The sequence below is a fragment of the Xiphophorus maculatus genome, chromosome 3 (assembly GCF_002775205.1).
Source record: "Xiphophorus maculatus strain JP 163 A chromosome 3, X_maculatus-5.0-male, whole genome shotgun sequence".
Classification (NCBI taxonomy): Eukaryota; Metazoa; Chordata; class Actinopteri; order Cyprinodontiformes; family Poeciliidae; genus Xiphophorus; species Xiphophorus maculatus.
The window spans coordinates 19,813,157-19,831,659 of record NC_036445.1 but is presented as its reverse complement, the minus strand read 5'-3'; the positions used below and the strand labels follow the sequence as shown (position 1 = coordinate 19,831,659).

The window sequence follows — 18,503 nt, the reverse complement described above, 5'->3', positions numbered from 1 at the left end:
AGAACAACTAATTATGACTTAGATAATATAAATGTACATTTATACTGGATTTGGATCAACAAAATTTAAAATATTACCATGTCACTCTTAATCTGAGCCACACTAAAAATGATCAGTAAAGGGTTAAAATATTGAGTTGTTGTTATCTGCTTTATAAACCAGTAATAAACAGTTGTAAAACATCTATCAGTGAGTTTCATTATCCTGCTGCAGACCTACAATTTGACTTACCCTTTTTTCTTATTTCTTACTACTGAAATAATTCACTACAATTTCCTGTAAATGGCTTTTAGATCTTTCAATTGTTATTAATAATGATTTAGTAACTATTTAATGATCATTTATAAGGGGAATCTTATTCTAATGTGGTAACAAGGCATTCATTCTTAAATATCATCAACCTCTCATTAACTCACCTTCACGGCTATGTGATCTTTGCACTGTAGTTTGGTTTGGATGACCTGATCGGTCATCAGATCATCTTTTGACCTCTTATCAATAAACTTAAATAATGTGCCTGTGCAAGCCTTTCATAATCTCTGTCCTATTGTGCTGCAAAACACCGTTCCTCATGACGTAGGTGAATCAAAAGCACTGCTGATGATGATTTTCTGTGAATAGTTAATAGTTAAGTGACTTGCTCAAACTCCTGGGCTTCATTTTCGTAACGCTAAACACAATATGTACACTTGAATGTATGTGCACTTGAATTTGGATGACCAAGCATGACAAATGATATTTTAGGCGTGGGAGTGCTGATGTTTCTCAAACAAACCCTGTGAATGTGTATCCACAATAAAAACCTGAACTTTGTTGGAACTTATTTACAGAGGAATCCAACGGCTGACCCACTTGGCCTGGAAACTCTCTGGATTTTATAACAGGTTATTTAACCTGGTGTGGGCTCTGATTTGATAAGATGGGTTTTGGAAATGTGTCACCTGTTTATCTCAGAACTAAAATTAAGGTAATTGGAGCACAATGTGGCTCAGGTGAGTCTGTAATAATGCCTGTTTGGATAAGGGAGGTAGTAGAGATAGCTCTGAGGTGAGCGATGTCAGGTGTATATACTTTACAGACTGATCCTCATATTTTACATCAATCTGTAAACCTGCAAAAAGAAAAAAAAAATTTTATTTGCAGTTTTCCCCCAAAAAACTTCAAATTGAAATAAAAAAAAAAAAATCTTACTTTAATTTATTGACTACAGTATATCTATCATTACTGTAGTTACTTCTTTTTAACTCTCAAAATAGAAGAAAGAGAAATGTGGGTACATCATTTGTCAAAAAAAGAAATGATTAATTATTAGCGCAGTTGTCAGGCTAAAAGTGTTTTTAATGTGAGAGGAGGATTTGTAGCATGAAACTCAATAAAGTAAAAAAGAAAAGTTACTGAAATAAGTGTTGCTGTTTCCTTTATTTTGCCACCTGCCTTTCACATTTTCAACAATAAGGACACCCAGAGTTCTGTTTCCTGCAAAAGCGGTTTTAGGGAAAGGTAGTTTTTGCATCTCCTGGACTTTATTTTCCAGATTTAATTAATGAGCAGAGAAGATTCTTTTTATCAAAAAGATTGCAGATCTCCGTCCTATACCCAATTAACCACATGAAATGAACGAGACTTCAACTATTATGTGAAGTAGCTGGCAGGAAGTTTAGTGTGCCAAATCCTACTTTCTTTTGTCATACTTAAATATTTCAGATAAATTAATTTTAACTTGCAAAGGATAACATGAGTCATAACAAAGAAACCTGCTTGGTTAAAAAAAAGACCCTCTGTAAAATTAATTAACTAATTAATCCTATTGTTTTGGTTTAATTTCCCCTAAAGATATGAAAAGGCAAAGAAACTGAAGATTAGATTTTAACATCCCTTACATCTATCAGTTAGGAAAGAATTACAACGCCATTTCCGAAGCTTTGGGAGTGAACCACAATACAATCCTGTTGAACAAGAGGAGAGAACATGAAGTACGTTGAATCTTCCCAGGACAGGTCGATCTACCAGAGGAACTCCAGAAGCACAATGACGACTCATCTGTCCGATCAAAGGAATGTGCAGCAAAACCAGGAGATAAACATGTTTTCCACACATGACCAGGCTGGTGTGGGTAGCCTTTTTTTTTCTCTTATCTTATTGAATCATTGTTTGAAAACTGCTTTTTTACATTTACTCGAGTTATCTTTTGTCTGACAATAGAATCTGATTATACTGTATGAACTGAAACATTGGGGTTTGGCAAAGAAACATGCAAAGTGGTCAATCGTTTTCCACAGCACTCCATACTACCAAATTCTGTTCTTAAAATCCCCGTGGATTAATAAGTCTAATCGTCTAATAAACCACAATCAAGTTAGTGAAACAAATTACTACATTGTCCACAGATTGTCTGATCCTTTATTGTGTTTTTGTTTACAACTTTTAAAGTGAAGTTTGCAGCAAAAATGATCAGAGATGTTTGAAATATTTTGTCCAATCTTCTTTCTGTATTTAAACACGTGTTTCAAAATGAATAAAAAAGGCACAATCTCATTGAAGCCCAGTGCATTTTTTTTCTTTTATTATTGTTATTATTATTACTTTTAGCAACTACAAATGTTGCTGTGAAATCTGCAGGGCACTTGATCCTCTGGTACCAGCCAAATTCATTCATATCTCATCTTTACCACCAGTTCAAGTTATAAGAACATGATTAAGAAGTCAAACAGATGTAACAAAAAAGTTACCCCCCCCCCCCCACCCCCCAATAATAAAATAAAAATAATAAGGATCAATGTCATCAAATAAAAATAAATAAGGAGCATTCTCCCTTGTACAGACACATAATCTGAAGCATTCAGTAATAAAAATAAAACGTCAGTGCATTTCTTTTGACACGTGTCAGCCGCTCCTTAGGTTTTCCCATGATTTGACTAGTTACCTTGGTGATAAAGCAAAGGCCCTTAGGACAAAAACACCAAATATTAACCCTCCATAACAACATAAAAAAATTATAAAACTGAATTCACAGCCTTCTCTTTGTGTACGTTTACATTTAAAATAACAGAAAAATGGACAGAAAAGGCACAAGAAACTACAATTTGAGTAATACTGAACAACCTAAAAGGAAATTGTCTTTTTTTTAATAATAATGAAATATTTTGGTCATTTACAAATTTATTATTCATAATTCTTTTTTTTTTTAACGCATATTCAAATAGATATTGAGATTAGCAGTATCTAATTAGATACAGGTTATATATATATATATATATATTTATATATATTTATAGAGATTTACAGGAACAATGTTTTCACACAGAAAAAGTGCATTTTTATAACAAACCTGAATATTGCCAAAGACCAAACATTTAAGTTAACAATAGTATTGAAATCTGCATATAAAAAAAACTAAGCAATAATAATAATAATAATAATAAAAAAAACAAGACTAGTGTAGCAACCAATAAACCAAAATGCGAGATGCATCAAGGTGTCAACACTGTTAAGTGCTCTGTTCTGTTGTGGCCGAGTCTTCTTGACCGTCTCCCTCCACCGAATCACAACTTGACGCCGGATCATCCCGCTCTGGTGCGATTCCTATGGCACGATAAGCTACTGGGGCTACTATTCCGAGGCTAGACGCTCCAGTTTGACTGTCTCTAGCGCCACCTTCCCTGGTCTCTGCGGCAGACCCGTGGGGGCGGACGGAGCTGTGCGAGCTGCCATATTGCTTTGAGTCTGTGGTCTCCAACTTGAGTTTGGAAAAAGTAAGTTCTGTGCTAAGAGCGTGGTGGCTGGCTCCTGCTGCCTGGTGCTCCCACCCGGTGTCTCCAGGAGTCCTTAGCCCTTGAGTCCTGGGGGTCCCGCCCCAGTATGATTCAAATCGGGACAGCGATGGCCCCTCCAGCGGGGGAGACGTTGGAGATGAGGGAGTAGTCGGGTGAGACCTCGGTCTGGCCTGTACCATTTGGATCCCACCGATGGGTATCATCAGGCAAGAGACCTTTGCTTGCTGGGAGTGCATGGGCAGATGGCTGAAGATGTTGTCTGTTGCTTGGAGGCCGGGATAAGCCTCGCAGGTGGAGAGACGGAAAGCCGGTGAGAACAAACTCGCTTCTGACAATGTTGGCCTTTCTCCTGCAGCGCCACTTTTCTCCTGCAGGGGGAGCAAACACTTTAATTTTGAAAACCAACTCTGACAGAGAACATAAAGAGCTCCAAAGAGTGAAAAAGAAAAAAAAATTATTCCCCTGAATAAAAGTCTAAGTGTAAATATCAGATTATTTTACAACGATGCGTTCTGTTTGTGAACCCTTTTAATTCAGACCTATGAATCAATAGAAATATGGCTACTAAACTCGAGGTATTCATCCGTCTTCTGTCTGAAGGTCTTAAGAAAACAACTACAATTCATAAACTTCTCAACATTTTCTAATGCTACAACCACAAATGCCAGTACATTTTCTTTAAATGTTCATGATGTACCCACACAAAAGCAGTAGAGAGAAAAGAGTACTTGGATTTTCAAAGTTCTATCACTGAAAATGTGGCGTAACTCTTTTTAGAAGCACATTTTACAGCAAGCTCAATCACAATATCTGTGACAAAGTTTTAACCTTGAGACAGATTTTCAGTTTGAACTAGCTCTGGACATTTACTGGGCCCTTCTGATTCTTGAACATGTTTTTATTTGAACCAATAAACTGTAGCTCAGGTTGAAAGTTTGGGGTTGTTGTCCTGCTGGAAATCTCAACTCTTTGACAGATTCTAACAGGTTTATTTTCCAGGATCGCCCTGTTTTTAGCTCCATCCATCTTCTGGTCCGATCTGAGCAGATTCACTGAACCAGCTGAAAAAATGACACCCCCACAGCATGATTCTGCCATCGCCATGCTTCACTGTGTGTATGGCATATTCAGGATGATGTGTAGTGTTTTACACCACACTCTCTTACTCATCAGTAAAGTAAATGGGCCTTTTCTGACCAGAACACCTTGTTCTATGTTTAGTATGACTATCCTCCACTCTTCACTTAAAGGATGTGGTGGATGCGGGTGTGTACTTTAGTTTTCTTCCACTTTATTTTATCAAGGCGGCCAAAAAGTCTAATTTTGGTCTCAGCTGACCAGAGCACAATGTTCCCCACATGTTTGTTGAGGCAAAGCATCAAGTAATACTCCTTAAAGCTTTTTTATCTTTAGTTGTTAGTTGTATCCTGTCCTGGTGTTTCACTTTTACCTAAAGGTCAAATTTAGCTGATCTATTAAAAGATTCTCCCAGCTGAGTTGTGAATCACTGTAGCTCCTCCACAGCTACACTTTCTCTCTTGGCTGCTTATTTCCTTACCTTTGCCAAGTATGCGCTGCTTTATATTGGTCTATCACATAAAATGAAATACCAACTACTGAAGAGAAACTTTATACACTTTTGCTACCTACAAAGACTCAATCTATCATTTATTTTGGAAGACAACACACAATATGCCATGTCCTCCTGCTCAGATGAAAGAACTTGGTGGAAAATTTGTGAAAAGGCAGTTTTAAAAAATCTTATTTTTAATATATTTTCAATTGCACTTTGAAGGAAAATCTGGCTCTTTAGAGTCAAAACCAACATATGTAATTTTTTTGTTCAGTACTGTATGTACAGTAAATTAAAATAAAAAGTACTTACTGGTTTAACAAGACCTCCCTTCGTGCCTGGGGTCTCCCAGGGCAGGTATCCGGGGGTTCTGTGCAGCGCCCCCAGTGGTGATGGAGAGGTTGAAACTTGAGACGGCCGGTAGCAGCTGGGTGAAATGGGACGAAGAGGAGAATGTGCTCTGACGGGAGACGGCCTCCTCTCAGGGGAGGGCGAGATGTGTCTGCCAGGCGAGGATAACTCGGTCCTCGGGGAAAGGCTGCGGATCGGCGAGGTCAGCTCCAGGCGGGGGGAGAGGCTGCGGCTGGGGGAGCAGCTCTCGCTGCTGGGGGAGAAGGCCCTTGGAGAGCCCTTCCAACCTTGCCTCGAGAACAGCGCCCTCCTCCTGCCCGGGGAGGCCGCCCGTCTACTGGGCCAGACTCCCCTCGGGGCGGGCTCCGGGCCAGGACCGGGTTCTGGATCGGGGGTGCACTGCTGTGAGCGCTTTGCGCAGCTGGAGCGCCCTCCCATCGATGGATGAGTGTCTGATGAACAGGAGGACGGTGGGTCTTCATGGGACGTAGACTCTTCTTCCTCCTCGTCCTCCTCCTCCTCTTCATCGTCATCGTTGTCATCCTCATCGTCAGACTCCTCCACATCGGAGAACTGATGCTCCCCCAGCTGCTCCTCTGAGCCGAGAACGCGCTCGTCACTGCCTGATGTTTGAGCAGATAGAGAAAAACACAAGAAACTTTTAATCGTTTCCTCTCGCGTTCGCACAAACTTTAAAATGTCTATTCAGAAAATCGTGACATCGACTCAAAAAGCCTTTACAGAACAACCTCGGACAAAGAAAATAAAAAATGAATCAAACGGGCGATGACGGCTCAGTTCACCTTCCACCAAACAAGCTTCTGTTATAAATAGACTAAGGATATAAAGGCAGGAATTCAACTGAATAGCTCTTTTCAAAAACTATTTCCGCAGCTTTGTGAATGGAGGAGTCGGTACGTCCTTGGCCGCGCTCAGCCTGGACCGTCAGCGAGAGGGAGGCGCAGAAGACAAAGCCAGGGAGGAGACTGAGGTGCTCGACTCGAAGCCAGATGGAAACAAGTCGGCTCTGTTCAGCTGCACTCCGGCGACACATTCTTGAAGACAAGGTGTAGCAGACAGACTCCTGCAATGACTGCACTGGAAGAATGGGACTGGCTCTTTATTTTTCATTTATTTATCTCACACTTCTCCCTGTCCCTTATGCAACATCAAGGGGCCAGAGAATAGAACATGCTGTTGCATAAGCTGTCAGGGCCGAGCAGCTTCTATTCTTCACATGCAGGAGTTCATGTAGCTGTGCACAGGCGGTTCTGCGGAGTGGAAGCGGAAACATGAAAGATGTCTTCCTGTCCCCACTAAAGTACCTGTTTCCTCACTCTCTGGCTCGTCCAGAGACGCCTCAGACACTCCCACTGCCTGGGATTTTTTCCCATGAGCCTTTGACTTCATGTGTTTGGTAAGGTTTCCTGGAAGAGAGCAAGAAAATATTTTTAACAACTGGGCTAAAATACGCTCTCCTGGAGAAAACCCAAGCCACACAATTCACGTTGGTTATTCGTGTCTTAGCTTACCTTTGGTTTTGAAGGCAAAGTTGCAGTGTTTACAGATGTAAGGGCGGACATCGGTGTGCGTTCTGATATGCTTTTTCAGCATGCTGGGCTTCTTGCAGCGAATGCCACACTCTCCACATATGTACTTTCCCCGACCGCGGCCTCGCACATAGACGTACTCCTCATTGGACCTGTAGCTAGGGTAACCAGAGGAGAAACAAAAAACTCAGATTTTAAAAAAAGAAAGAAAATTGCTTTCAAGAAAACATTTGAGTTACAAAAATTAAGAGATTTGGTTCCAAAGTTCCTGCTTTCCTCGAGCAAAATGCTGGCAAAAAAACTCAAAACAGCGAGATCAACAAAATTCTTATTCTTGAACAAGATAATGATTCTTTGAACAATTCTGGCTTGGTTTCAGGGCTCAAAGCGCACAGGAAGCCAAATATTTTCTGGTAGAGAAAACGTATTGGCGGCTGTGGCTTTCCGACTCTCGGTATAACGTGAAACGCTCTGCCTGCTGCGCTCAGATCAGACAGGTGTCTCTGTGAAGAGAGCAGCTGAGACACTAGTCATTATATTTTATGATGTTCAAAGCTGGAGGCACTATGAAAGTCAGCTTGCAACATGAAATTTTTACAGGCTGTACTGCTAAAGTCGAATAGACTTTAAACTAGACTTTTGCATATATTGCATAAAACGATTCGCAGACAATAAATCAGACTAAACTTTTCCTTTGAATAAAAGAAGAATCTATATTTGTTACCAGAATAATGAGAGAGATATTTTTTAGAAAACTTTCTTTTTCTATAATTTGTATGGATGAACAAGGTGTTTTAGGAGTTGCCTTAAAATACATCCAGAGGCGTGTCTCAGATTAACTGAAAAGTGAATTAAACCAGAACAAAGCCTTAAAGTCATTATTTAAGATTTTCTTCACTTAGAAAAGAATATTAAAATAATGTTCAAGTATTTAGCAAACAGAAACAGTTTTGATGCTCCAAGCTGAGCTCACACAGGAAAGATTTAGCTTGATTTGATGTCAGACAATGAGAAATGAAGGTTAGGAGCTTTTTTCCCATTGTTTATGTGTGTGATGAAGCTGTGCAGTGAAGTGACCCATCATAAGAGCATAATGACAGCTTTGCTCTAACAGCGGAGTTAACCCCATGTTGAAACGGCATATTAAGGTTGTCCTGTAGAAGCTCCTGTTGGGACTAAATATCTGTCGATGTGAAGAACACTGAAGATCATTGGTGAGTGAGTCAAGTTTGACACAGTCACAACGTTAATGAATACCTCGTAACGCAAGGCAAGCTCATTCATAGCACTGATTTTCCAACTTTATTTTAGTATTAGATTTCAACTAATGCTTAATCTTAAAAGACTCAGGTGGCTATAAAAATCTTGATCATCTTTTGGAGTAAAGATGATGGAACATGACCAAACATGGATCCTTAAATAACCCTGTTTCATTGACCATCTTATGTCAGGCAGAGAGGACATGTCTTAGCCAAACACGTTCAGACCCGTGAGTCAGGGACCCAGATGTGTCAGGTTAATGGACGATCAACACAGAACAATATCAAACACTTAAACCCCCAGTTATAGCATGCCAGGTTAAGAATGAAAATCAGACTGAAAGTAAGAATGAAAACATTTTAAAAGTTTGGGGGATTTTCAACTTAGGCGATTTATGGCCTAAAGATGAATGATGAACAGATAATACAACATTACCTTATTTTTTGCTTCTCTGTAAAGTTATTATGTCCAATAAAACAGAATAAATTGCTTATGTTTGTGGACATTTCATGAAACTAAGCTCAAAAGTCACTCCAGGCCAGTTTTAGTCTTATGTCTACAAAATTGTTGCAAGTAATTGTATATTTCTCTAAAAGAAAATTCTTTATATTGTGATTATTTCACTATGATGTTATCAGTATTAAAAACCCAGAGAAATTCTAACATAACCTTTAAATCATGGAGTCGAGTGAGATAGTTCTAATGCTTCATCACTCTGAATGACCCTGATGAAAACAAAAAAATCGATCACAGCAGCTAAAACAACAATGACGGATGTGGTAGCTCACATTCACACAGCACACACACACCCACACACTGGAAATACAGAAACAAGGCTTTCTTTATGGAGGTGGGTTGGGGAAGCCCCACCAAATGCCCAGCAGCACCGACTCCCTTGGTCTCACCCTCCGCTACACTCCGGGATCGCAAAGAATACCAGCTATTCTGCTCCAAATCGGCTCGTCCTGCCAACAACAGCAGCAGCTAAAGAGAGGGAAGGGAAGCCTGGCTTCAGCCAACAACCTAAAATAGACACTGCATATAAAAATCAAGCAACACATTTAGGTAGTCTATAAAAAAAAATGTTTATGCACAATTTCGATGTTTACCAAAAGACTATTTGAGGACACAGCAGACCACAGATCTTTTATATCTGAACAGATTGTAGTCTATGAAAAACTCCTTCTCCCGTCTCGCTGCATAAGAAGAGATGCACAATTCATTCTAGGCCGTAAACACCCAGTGGGTACCAACTGTGTTTAATTACGGGATCTCCACCACATCGACAAAACTCCCCGTTGTTCAACAGAACTAGCCGGAGCAGACCATAACAATCTGCTGCACAACGGCAAAACACTTTCAGCAGCGGCATTGAGCTGGATTCATTCAGGAGCTGGACGCTGCTTAAATAGCACAAACGTCTTAATAAACGGTTAAAAATATCTGCCCACATCTCAGGAGAAAACATGGCAAACGTTGTACTCCGTCGACTGAAATTTAAATCTTCAGCCCGTCTTCTGATAGTTTCAGCAGACAGTCTGGTTTCGTAACAACAAAAGATTACTTAAGGAATAAACAAACTTTCAATCTGTAAAATTTTAAGAAATCTTAGTTGCATCATCGACTTGTACGTTTAGTCCAAACATCCATGTTTCTTGAACTACTTAAAATTTTTAATGTTGCAACCACAAATCCCTATGAATTGTAATTTGATTTTATGTGATAGACAAACACATATTAGCACAGAATTGTGTGGTAAAAAAAGAAAATCTAAAACGTTTTGCAGTGTTTTTCAGCCCAGGTCAGAAAGACACACTTTACTGCAAGTTTTAGACATTTTCCTGCTTCAGCACAGCTGCTTTAAATTGATGGCTGATTAACAGATTTTTGCTAAACTGCAATCACCTGAATTATGTCTGTTAAATCAGAGACGCATCCTAAATGTGCAGGGTTGGCAAACACTGAATTATTGCATGTATTTGAATTCAGCATGTTTTACTCTGATTCCCAAAACAAAATTCAGTGCAACTAAATATCCACTTTCCAGCAGTTCAAAACCCAATAGCAAAGTTCATACCCAGCTGAGAAGGAGCAAGAACACTTTTGAGATAATTATTTAAGAAAAAAACGCCAAAATGCAGAAGAGTTAAAGGGGTATCAATACTTTTTCTAACCCCACATGTTTTAATGAATAGTAAACAACAGGTCAAACCTACATTTGCCTTTTGTCCTGGCAGCTACGGCTGCTAACGCTAAAAACATATTTTCAAGTAGAAGGTCTAAACTACTTGCGCTTTTCTTTCTGACAGACATCTCTGAAGGTGTAAGGACTAAATCTGACTTGTCACGTGGTTAAAAGATGAATAATTATGCTGTCACACATTGCACACAGGGAGGAATTCAGTGTCAACAACTTTAGAGAGAAATAAATAACTGGTCTTAACAGAGTAAGGGAACAAAACATTCTGCTCTGTTCATAGCTTCTGAGCTTTTTTTCAGCATGTACTGCATGAAAGTGAAGAAGGACATCATGTATCTATAGGCATGATAGAGACGACTTGGAGCAGACTGGGAAAGGAATGTATGATACAGGCAGCATGAGCAGACAACAGGAGGAGGGAGGAAAACAGTGGGGTCTTTATGGCAGAAGATGCACTTCCCTAGTGTGTGTAACGTGTGGCTGGAAATCATAAAGAGTGTGAATTAGTGCCTTATCTCCTGTTAAGCAGACACCTGCTTCACTCTCAATCTGTTCTGCACATGAACACAAGACAGAAGCCTTACTGTCTGTCCACACATCTCAAAATCCAGTCAGAATTGTCTCTTTAATATCCCATTTCATACCAATGTAAATTATTACCAGAAAATAAAACAATATGGGAATGATTTAAATCCGTCTACCACTTGAGTAGACATGAGTACACATCTTCCTGTATTATATACTTCTTCCTCTGCTTTAGTACAAATGTATCTCTATGAAATCAGAGGGAAAACTTCCAGCTTTACAACACAGGGACTATGAGTACCAAATTAAGGACCAGGACTCATTCTTAGAAGCGCATGCACCACTGTTCCTGGGATAACTTAGTGTTTTATGAAAATCTATGAAAGGCTGGAAAATTCTAAACTGTAAGCATTGTTTTTATTTTTGGAGATGTCAGCACAAAGGCTTAAAGCAGCTGAAGAGACAACACAGTTTGCTTGGCACCGTAGGATGGCGAGGGTGGTTTAATTTCATAGACTGTCTCATAACCATCACACTTTTGCCCATGTGGTTTCCATACAGCCCACTTCTTGTGTTCATCTGACTCAGGACGGCACACGCTGCAGATAATTACACATTCATAGGTGAAAAAATAAGGACCCAAGGAGTGATGGTGCAGAACAACCGATGACAAGATACAGAGGCTGACAGGTTTACATCCACTCATCATTGTGTTTAATGGCATTTCAAAGTTGTTGCTTTTCCAGATTGGAAAAAGGATACAACATTTAACCCTCCTGTTATGTTGCGGGTCAAATTGACCTGTTTTAAAGTTTAAATTATTTTTTTTTAAATAGATGGAAGTATTTTTTATTGCATAAAACTTTTTCTATTTTTCTTAATAGGTGCACTCTACATATAAATTGAAAACGTATTCATTTTAGACATTTGCAGCCTCCACTGCGTCAACTTTCTACATAGATACTGTTCAGGTCAATTTGACCCAGCAGTCAAGTTGAAGGGTAAAAAAAGATTAAAAAAATGTCCATTTCTATATGTTTCCTTGCAGCTATGAACCATATTTCACCACAAACACACAAATACACCCCACCACACGCACAAGCCCACTTTCTCACTACTCTCTGTACTGTAATTTGAACACCAACTTAAACAACTTGGTGTTTAAGTTGTGTCTGAAAATTTGACCAACCCTATTATCAGAAATGACACTTTAAAAAAAAAAAAAGATTCCAGCATCGGCCCTTCAATGTTAACGTTGGTCTTCTCTATCTACTACAAAGCCAGTTTTGATGCATCTGGATGGAGCATCAGGTTTCAATCAAATAGCCGTTGATGACTTTAGGAGTATGACTTCATTATTACAATAATTTTGTGTGACACAGCTGTACGACCGGCAGCAAAGCAGACCCTCAGCATGATGTCATCACTACCATGCTTGTTGATGTCGTTATTAGACTTACGGCTTCACCTTGAAAACTCCACACGACTGTGGCCAAACAGTAAAATCTTTGTATCACATGACCTTAAAACTTTTTTTTCCTCTGAGCATTTGGCTTGTCCATGTGGGCAGCTGCAAAATTGAAGGAATCGATTTTGGAGCTGGAGCTTCATTCTGGGTCTGCGCTCTCTTCACTGCAAGCATTGAGAGTTGTGTTTCAGCAGTATACTGTTCATGGCAAGCTCAAGCCTGAGTGGTTCCAAGACTTTTTTTCTTCAACATCTTCACTAATTTACTTTTCTCTAAGTTTAGACGAGTTGTTTGAAGCCTCCACACAGCTGGGAGTTGTAAAAGAAAACGTTAACATTAAAACTGACTTTGGGATGAGCACTGAGTAAAGTAGGCTGGCTTGTGTCACAATCAATTCACAAGTGCATTTTATAACCAGTTATGGTACATAAAATTGAGTTCAATCCAACTTCAACTCATATGCACAGTTAAGTCCAAAATCATACCACCGGCATATTTACATTTAAATACTTTTCAATCAACCAAATAGATTGTTTCAGATTGGAGAGACATTAATCTATAGAACCAAAAACTTGTTTTATTTATCTTAATAGAAATTACATATCAAAAAGTTTTTAGCAGTCAAAAAATATTTACTGGCATTATAGCAATCAAACTTTTAATTTATAATTGCTGAGTAGCTTTCTGCATGTTGTCACAGGGATTTTTGATCGTTTATCTTTGGTTAAAAGCTGTGAGTCTTTGAGGTTGGAAGGCCTCCTTACCATCGCCCTAATCTTTAGTTCCCTCCACAGATTCTCTATCAGATTCAAGTCAGGCTGGGCTGGACCAAAATGTAAATATTATCTTCAGTAAGAAGAAGGATGTAGGTTAAAAAATAAAAAAAAAAGATAACATCACACTTTAAAACTAAATCTGCCAGGGATATGAATGACTTTGGAGTGAACTCTTAATACTGAGTGTTTAAGCCTACATTCAGTTTTGTATGAATATCATCTGTATTGACTGTCATGGATAAAAATATCATGCACTCTACACTCCCACACGTACACACACTCAAAGCAGATGCACTGACACACAGCTCTCACTCCAAACAACACATCTTAGAAGCAGAAATTCATGCCAGCAGTTAGCGCAAAAAGCTTGGCTACAGGTACAAACGAGGTCCGCTGGGCCGCAGTGCCTCTCTATTCTGCTACTCTCATTCTCAACTCAGCTCAATATGACCAATTTTTTTTGTTTGCCTTTATCAGGAAGAACTTTTGTAATGATGAATGACCATGTTTCAAAATATGTTCTAAAGACGGTTGCACCTACCCTCCTTCAAAGATTCGGACCAAACTAGCTTCGCCTTGCTTGGAGGTGGAAGGACCCTCCTCTTCCCTCGTCTCTTTGATGTTCTCCTTCTCGTGTGTCTCCTCATCCTTCATCTCAGGCAGGGTGCAGCGTGGGGTGTCTTGTACCTACGTTCAAGACAAGTAACTTTAAATACTGCATGGTTAATTTTAAAGAGCAAAACACAGTTCTAGTTCTAGCTCTCTTTAAATAAATGCCACAATATTTACATTATAGAATATATTGCAAGAAGTATAACCCTTTTCTCTTTTGTCTCCTTACAGCAGAGAGTCTTTGTTTCTATGTCAAGTCTCAAGTATCCAAGGGTCAAGTCCAAGTCAGGTCTCCAGTCTTTGATTTTATTTTATCTAATCCATAACATCTAGCACATCTCTAACTCTGCATTATTGTAAGTTAGGATTCAAAACATGTACCGATTGTTCTTTGGCCTAAATGTCTACATGATCATTTAATACTAATTTTAATTTTAATTCATAACGATGTGTCTTTATAATGAATAAGTTAACATCTGTTTATCCCTTTCTATTCCTTTCCTTCCTATTGTCCACATTTGTATTATGTATTCCACTAAATAGTTTGGAGTGTTTCCTTCACCTCGCTTTGAGCTGGATAATTTTTCATAATAGCGGAAAAAACATTTTGGTCGTTGCTTAAATTTGCTCAATTCAAAATAGTAAAGATGTTCAAATGTACTGTATAAATTATAAAACAATGAAAAGGTCATGGCGCTGTAAGCAATTGAAAGCATGTTAAACAGCAGAAATCCTCTTATTTAAGTTTTTGCAGCCAGAGATGTCCTTTGTATTGTTGCAGTTAACAGGGAAAGAATGTTGGAGGTAAGTTAAGTTTATTTTGTTCTGAAATTATCTACAGTTATTTAATACACTTCCAATTGGAGAAACATTAATGTGGTCATAATTATAAAACTACACCTAGCATGAAGAGCGACAGGCTTCATTTCAATCTTTATTATGTGACTTTATTAAAGTGCTACTAAGACTTGACTCTCACACCAGGAGACCAAGTAAAGTCTCAAGTCTTTGGGGCAAGTCTAAAGTTTGAAGTCTTTTATTCAAACTCTGACCTACATCCACAAATGTCAATATATTTTATTGAAATATAGACCAACACAAAATAGTGCATATTTATGATGAAGAATACAATAGTACATTGTTGTTGCTTTGAGCGCATTTTTATTCAACTCCCTAAGTAAGTTCTTAGTAGAATCACTGTTTACTGCAATTGCAGCAGCAGAACAGATATAGTTCTGCAGAGATTATATTACACATGGATTTACTAGTTTTCTTTTTAATTTCTAAACGGGTTACATCTAACACCAATTGTTTGCATTGGATGGATTTTATAAAGGAATGCCAAAGTAAAGGGAATGCTTGTCATTTTTCAGATTTTATTTGTAAAAAGAAAACCTTGAAAATCATATTTGATTTTCCTTCCACTATGCGCTACTTTGCACTGGTCTGTCATATGACGTCCAAATGAGACGCATTCAAGATTCTGTCTATGACTAAATGTGAAAAACGTCAGGAGTTATAAATCTGTCTTCAAGGCATTATATTGTGTGTGTTTGTGTTTACCTCTGAAATTTGTGGAGTTGTGCTGCTTTCAGAGACCGGTTCACCTCTGGCTGGTGCCAAAGCAGTGGCCATGGTGTATGTCTCGGAGCTGTGCTTCTGTTTAGAGCACAGCAGAGACAGAGCCACCTTAGTGCTGATGCCTGGCAGATTGGGGTTGTGTGCGCTGACACTCCATGTAGAATAAACTGAGGTACAGGGGTCTCTCTCAGCAGACGGGTTGGGTTTGACATACTTCAGGTAGCACCAGTTTACTGAGGTGGAAGTGTGTAGGCTGGGGTATGAAGGGGGGCTTGGCTTCTCAACCCCCACTACTGGAGTTGGGACCTCTTCCTTTTTTGGATTTGTCTTCTCAGTTGATTTCTCCTTTCTTTCCCTTTCTTCTTTGTTATTTTTCCATAGGAGTTGTTCCTGCACCTCTTCTAATTTGACACTTGTGCCTTCTATTCTATTTGGTTGCTGTTTCTCTCCGTCATCTAGTGTCCTCCCTAAGTTTTTGCTTTCTTCTTCTTGGCTTACCTTGGGTTCTACATCTTCTTCCTCTTCAACACTCTTCTGTTGCTCCTCCTCCTCTTCTTTTACTCTTTTCTGGTGACGCTTAGCCTCAGTGCTGAGCTCTAGACTAGCGGCAGGTGAAAGCATGCGTTTGCTTCCTCCAGGTCCCAGAGAACCATAGTCACCCTCAGACACTGAGGACAGCTCTTTTGAGAGGGACAGAGGGAGAAGGCTCTGGATGGATGGAGATGGAACTTTCAGATAGGATCCTTGCAGCTTGTCCCGTTCTGTTTGGGCCATGATGATCATAGCTGTGCAAGAAGTTGATTCCTGTGAGCAAGTGGAAGCCAGAATCTGGGAGAGTGTGGTATACATGGCACTGGCAAAGGTAGGTCTATGAGTTTGGAGGCGCACTGGCACTACAAGTGATACCACTGGTGTAAACTGTGCCAGGCATGTGGCAATGACTGGCTGTTGTTGGTGGTATGACATGGTTACAAGAGAGTGATGGGTCAGAGCTGATGACATGGAGGAGATGGATGGCCTGGTCTCTGCAGAGGACTGAGGAGGAATGTGTGTGCCAAGACTTGGCGGAAAAGGAAAGTACTGAGGCTGACTACTTCTAACCCTTGAGGAGCTAGGGAGAGGAACAAGGGGTGGGAGATGATGTAGTGGTATTCTCAACCGTTCTGGCAAGTGGATCTGTCCTGGGTGGGTCTGTATAGGAGATCCAGAGTGTGAATGTGAGAAGCCTCTGTGAATGACTTCGGGGGGCAGAACCTCAGTTTTGGATGTAGTTATGGGGAGTAGTTGTGAAAGTGCACCTCTTTGAAAAAAGTGTTGTCCTCTGTGTTGCAAAGGGAGCACATCGTGAGAGGATGAGGACATTTGAGACTGCATTAACTGATTGGGCTTCCCTGTGGCATCCAGACAGAAGTGGGGACTGACTTCAGTAGGGTAGACATAAGGCATGTTGGGGTGAGAAGGACCAGGCATTGGGCTTTGACTAATGTTACCCACCATCTCCTGCTCTGTTTCACCTAAAGTGGCCTGTTTTACAAGAAGAAACTTTCTCCTGTCTTTCCAGGAGGATGTGGACTGCTGAGAGGAAAGAGATCCGTAATCAAAGGATTTACTTCTTGTCTCTGAGATCTGTTCAGTTTGTTGGGGCCTAGGAGGGGCCTGCTCTGAGGCTGAACGCCTCATCTCCTTGTGGCTTTGGTTGTGTTGGTGAGAAGCAGATGGGACCATCAGCATCTGGGAGCTTTGGCTGCCAGAACCCCAGACAACTGGCTCTGAACGTATTGTGTCCTCAAAGGAAGCAGAGAGGCTTGAGACATTGTTTTCTTGACTAGGGCTGCGTGGAAGAGATGAAGACTCAAAGCTGGACTCCCCAGAAGACTGAGCTGCTTCTGCTAAGCGGAGTCTTTTCTTCTTTGGTGGCAGCTTTTCTGCAGGTAGTTGAGCCAGAGTCTGGCTCCGCTGGGGCCACTGGAACTCCTCTGTTTTCTCGAGTTCCTACAAAAGAACTACAAATTAACAAAGTATCCTGGGTAAGCAAATATGTACAAAAGTCTTAAAAAGTGCAGTCCAATTTGTGTAATTAGACTAGACTAAGGAGGAAAATCGTGCATACCTTGGATGAAGATGCTTTCACTGGGGGTGAAACAGATGGCATGTCGGAATCAAGCTCCAAAGTAACAAATATCTCCGGCACTTGGATGTTTGGCTGACGGATGAGGCGGGATGTGGAGGGAGAGGGTTTTGGCTCAGATTGTTGTGGCTGCGGATTTTCTCTGAGGTCTGGCTCCTGGCTTTCCATCGATATACTTTCTTGTTTTTCAAAAGAACTTGTGTGTTGGATGACAGAAACACCCTTCCTGCCCCGTTCCTGCTGTTGGTTTGGCTCATTATGTAAAGTAACACCTAGAGGCAATGACCAGACAAAAACATAGAAGGTAGTATCAACTTCAATGGCTTCAGGGTTATAATATTTTTTTAAAAATTAGCTGTGTTCTACACTAATGTCTCATGTAACAGAATCTTTCCTTTATGTTTTTTCAAGTTTGAAATAAAGATGTACATGTAAATATTAAAATGTTGGTCCTGTATTTGACTTAGTCTATTTAGGTTCAGGCTGAACTGAAATAGATTAAAATGGGTCAAATACAAACCAATGCAATTCTAGGTCTTTAGAGCCAGTACTCTGCATCTTGTAGATTTGTCCAACAGACTTGCATAAGACATCATTTTTAAATAAATTTTCCTTCTGTTATCAAGTTTTGCAGGAATCTCCTAGTGATCAGTTCATCAAAACTAAGTCTGTTGGAAGCAGGTCACATCTAAAAGATTCAGCGCTT

The 18,503-nt window shown here is 39.9% G+C and overlaps 1 protein-coding gene across 1 annotated transcript in view; it reads right to left on the bottom strand.

Annotated features, from left to right (window-relative positions):
• Window positions 1–2,751: 2,751 nt before the first annotated feature.
• Window positions 2,752–18,503, bottom strand: part of hivep3 (human immunodeficiency virus type I enhancer binding protein 3) — a 29,838-nt gene continuing 14,086 nt past the window's right edge. The window contains exons 3-9 of the mRNA XM_023330642.1: window positions 17,780–18,069; window positions 15,652–17,661; window positions 14,018–14,163; window positions 7,230–7,405; window positions 7,023–7,124; window positions 5,659–6,320; window positions 2,752–4,141 (exon numbers count right to left, since the gene is read on the bottom strand). Coding sequence (XP_023186410.1) covers window positions 3,488–4,141; window positions 5,659–6,320; window positions 7,023–7,124; window positions 7,230–7,405; window positions 14,018–14,163; window positions 15,652–17,661; window positions 17,780–18,069 — 4,040 coding nt within the window. The 3' untranslated portion in view covers window positions 2,752–3,487. The remainder of the gene's footprint in view (window positions 4,142–5,658; window positions 6,321–7,022; window positions 7,125–7,229; window positions 7,406–14,017; window positions 14,164–15,651; window positions 17,662–17,779; window positions 18,070–18,503) is intronic.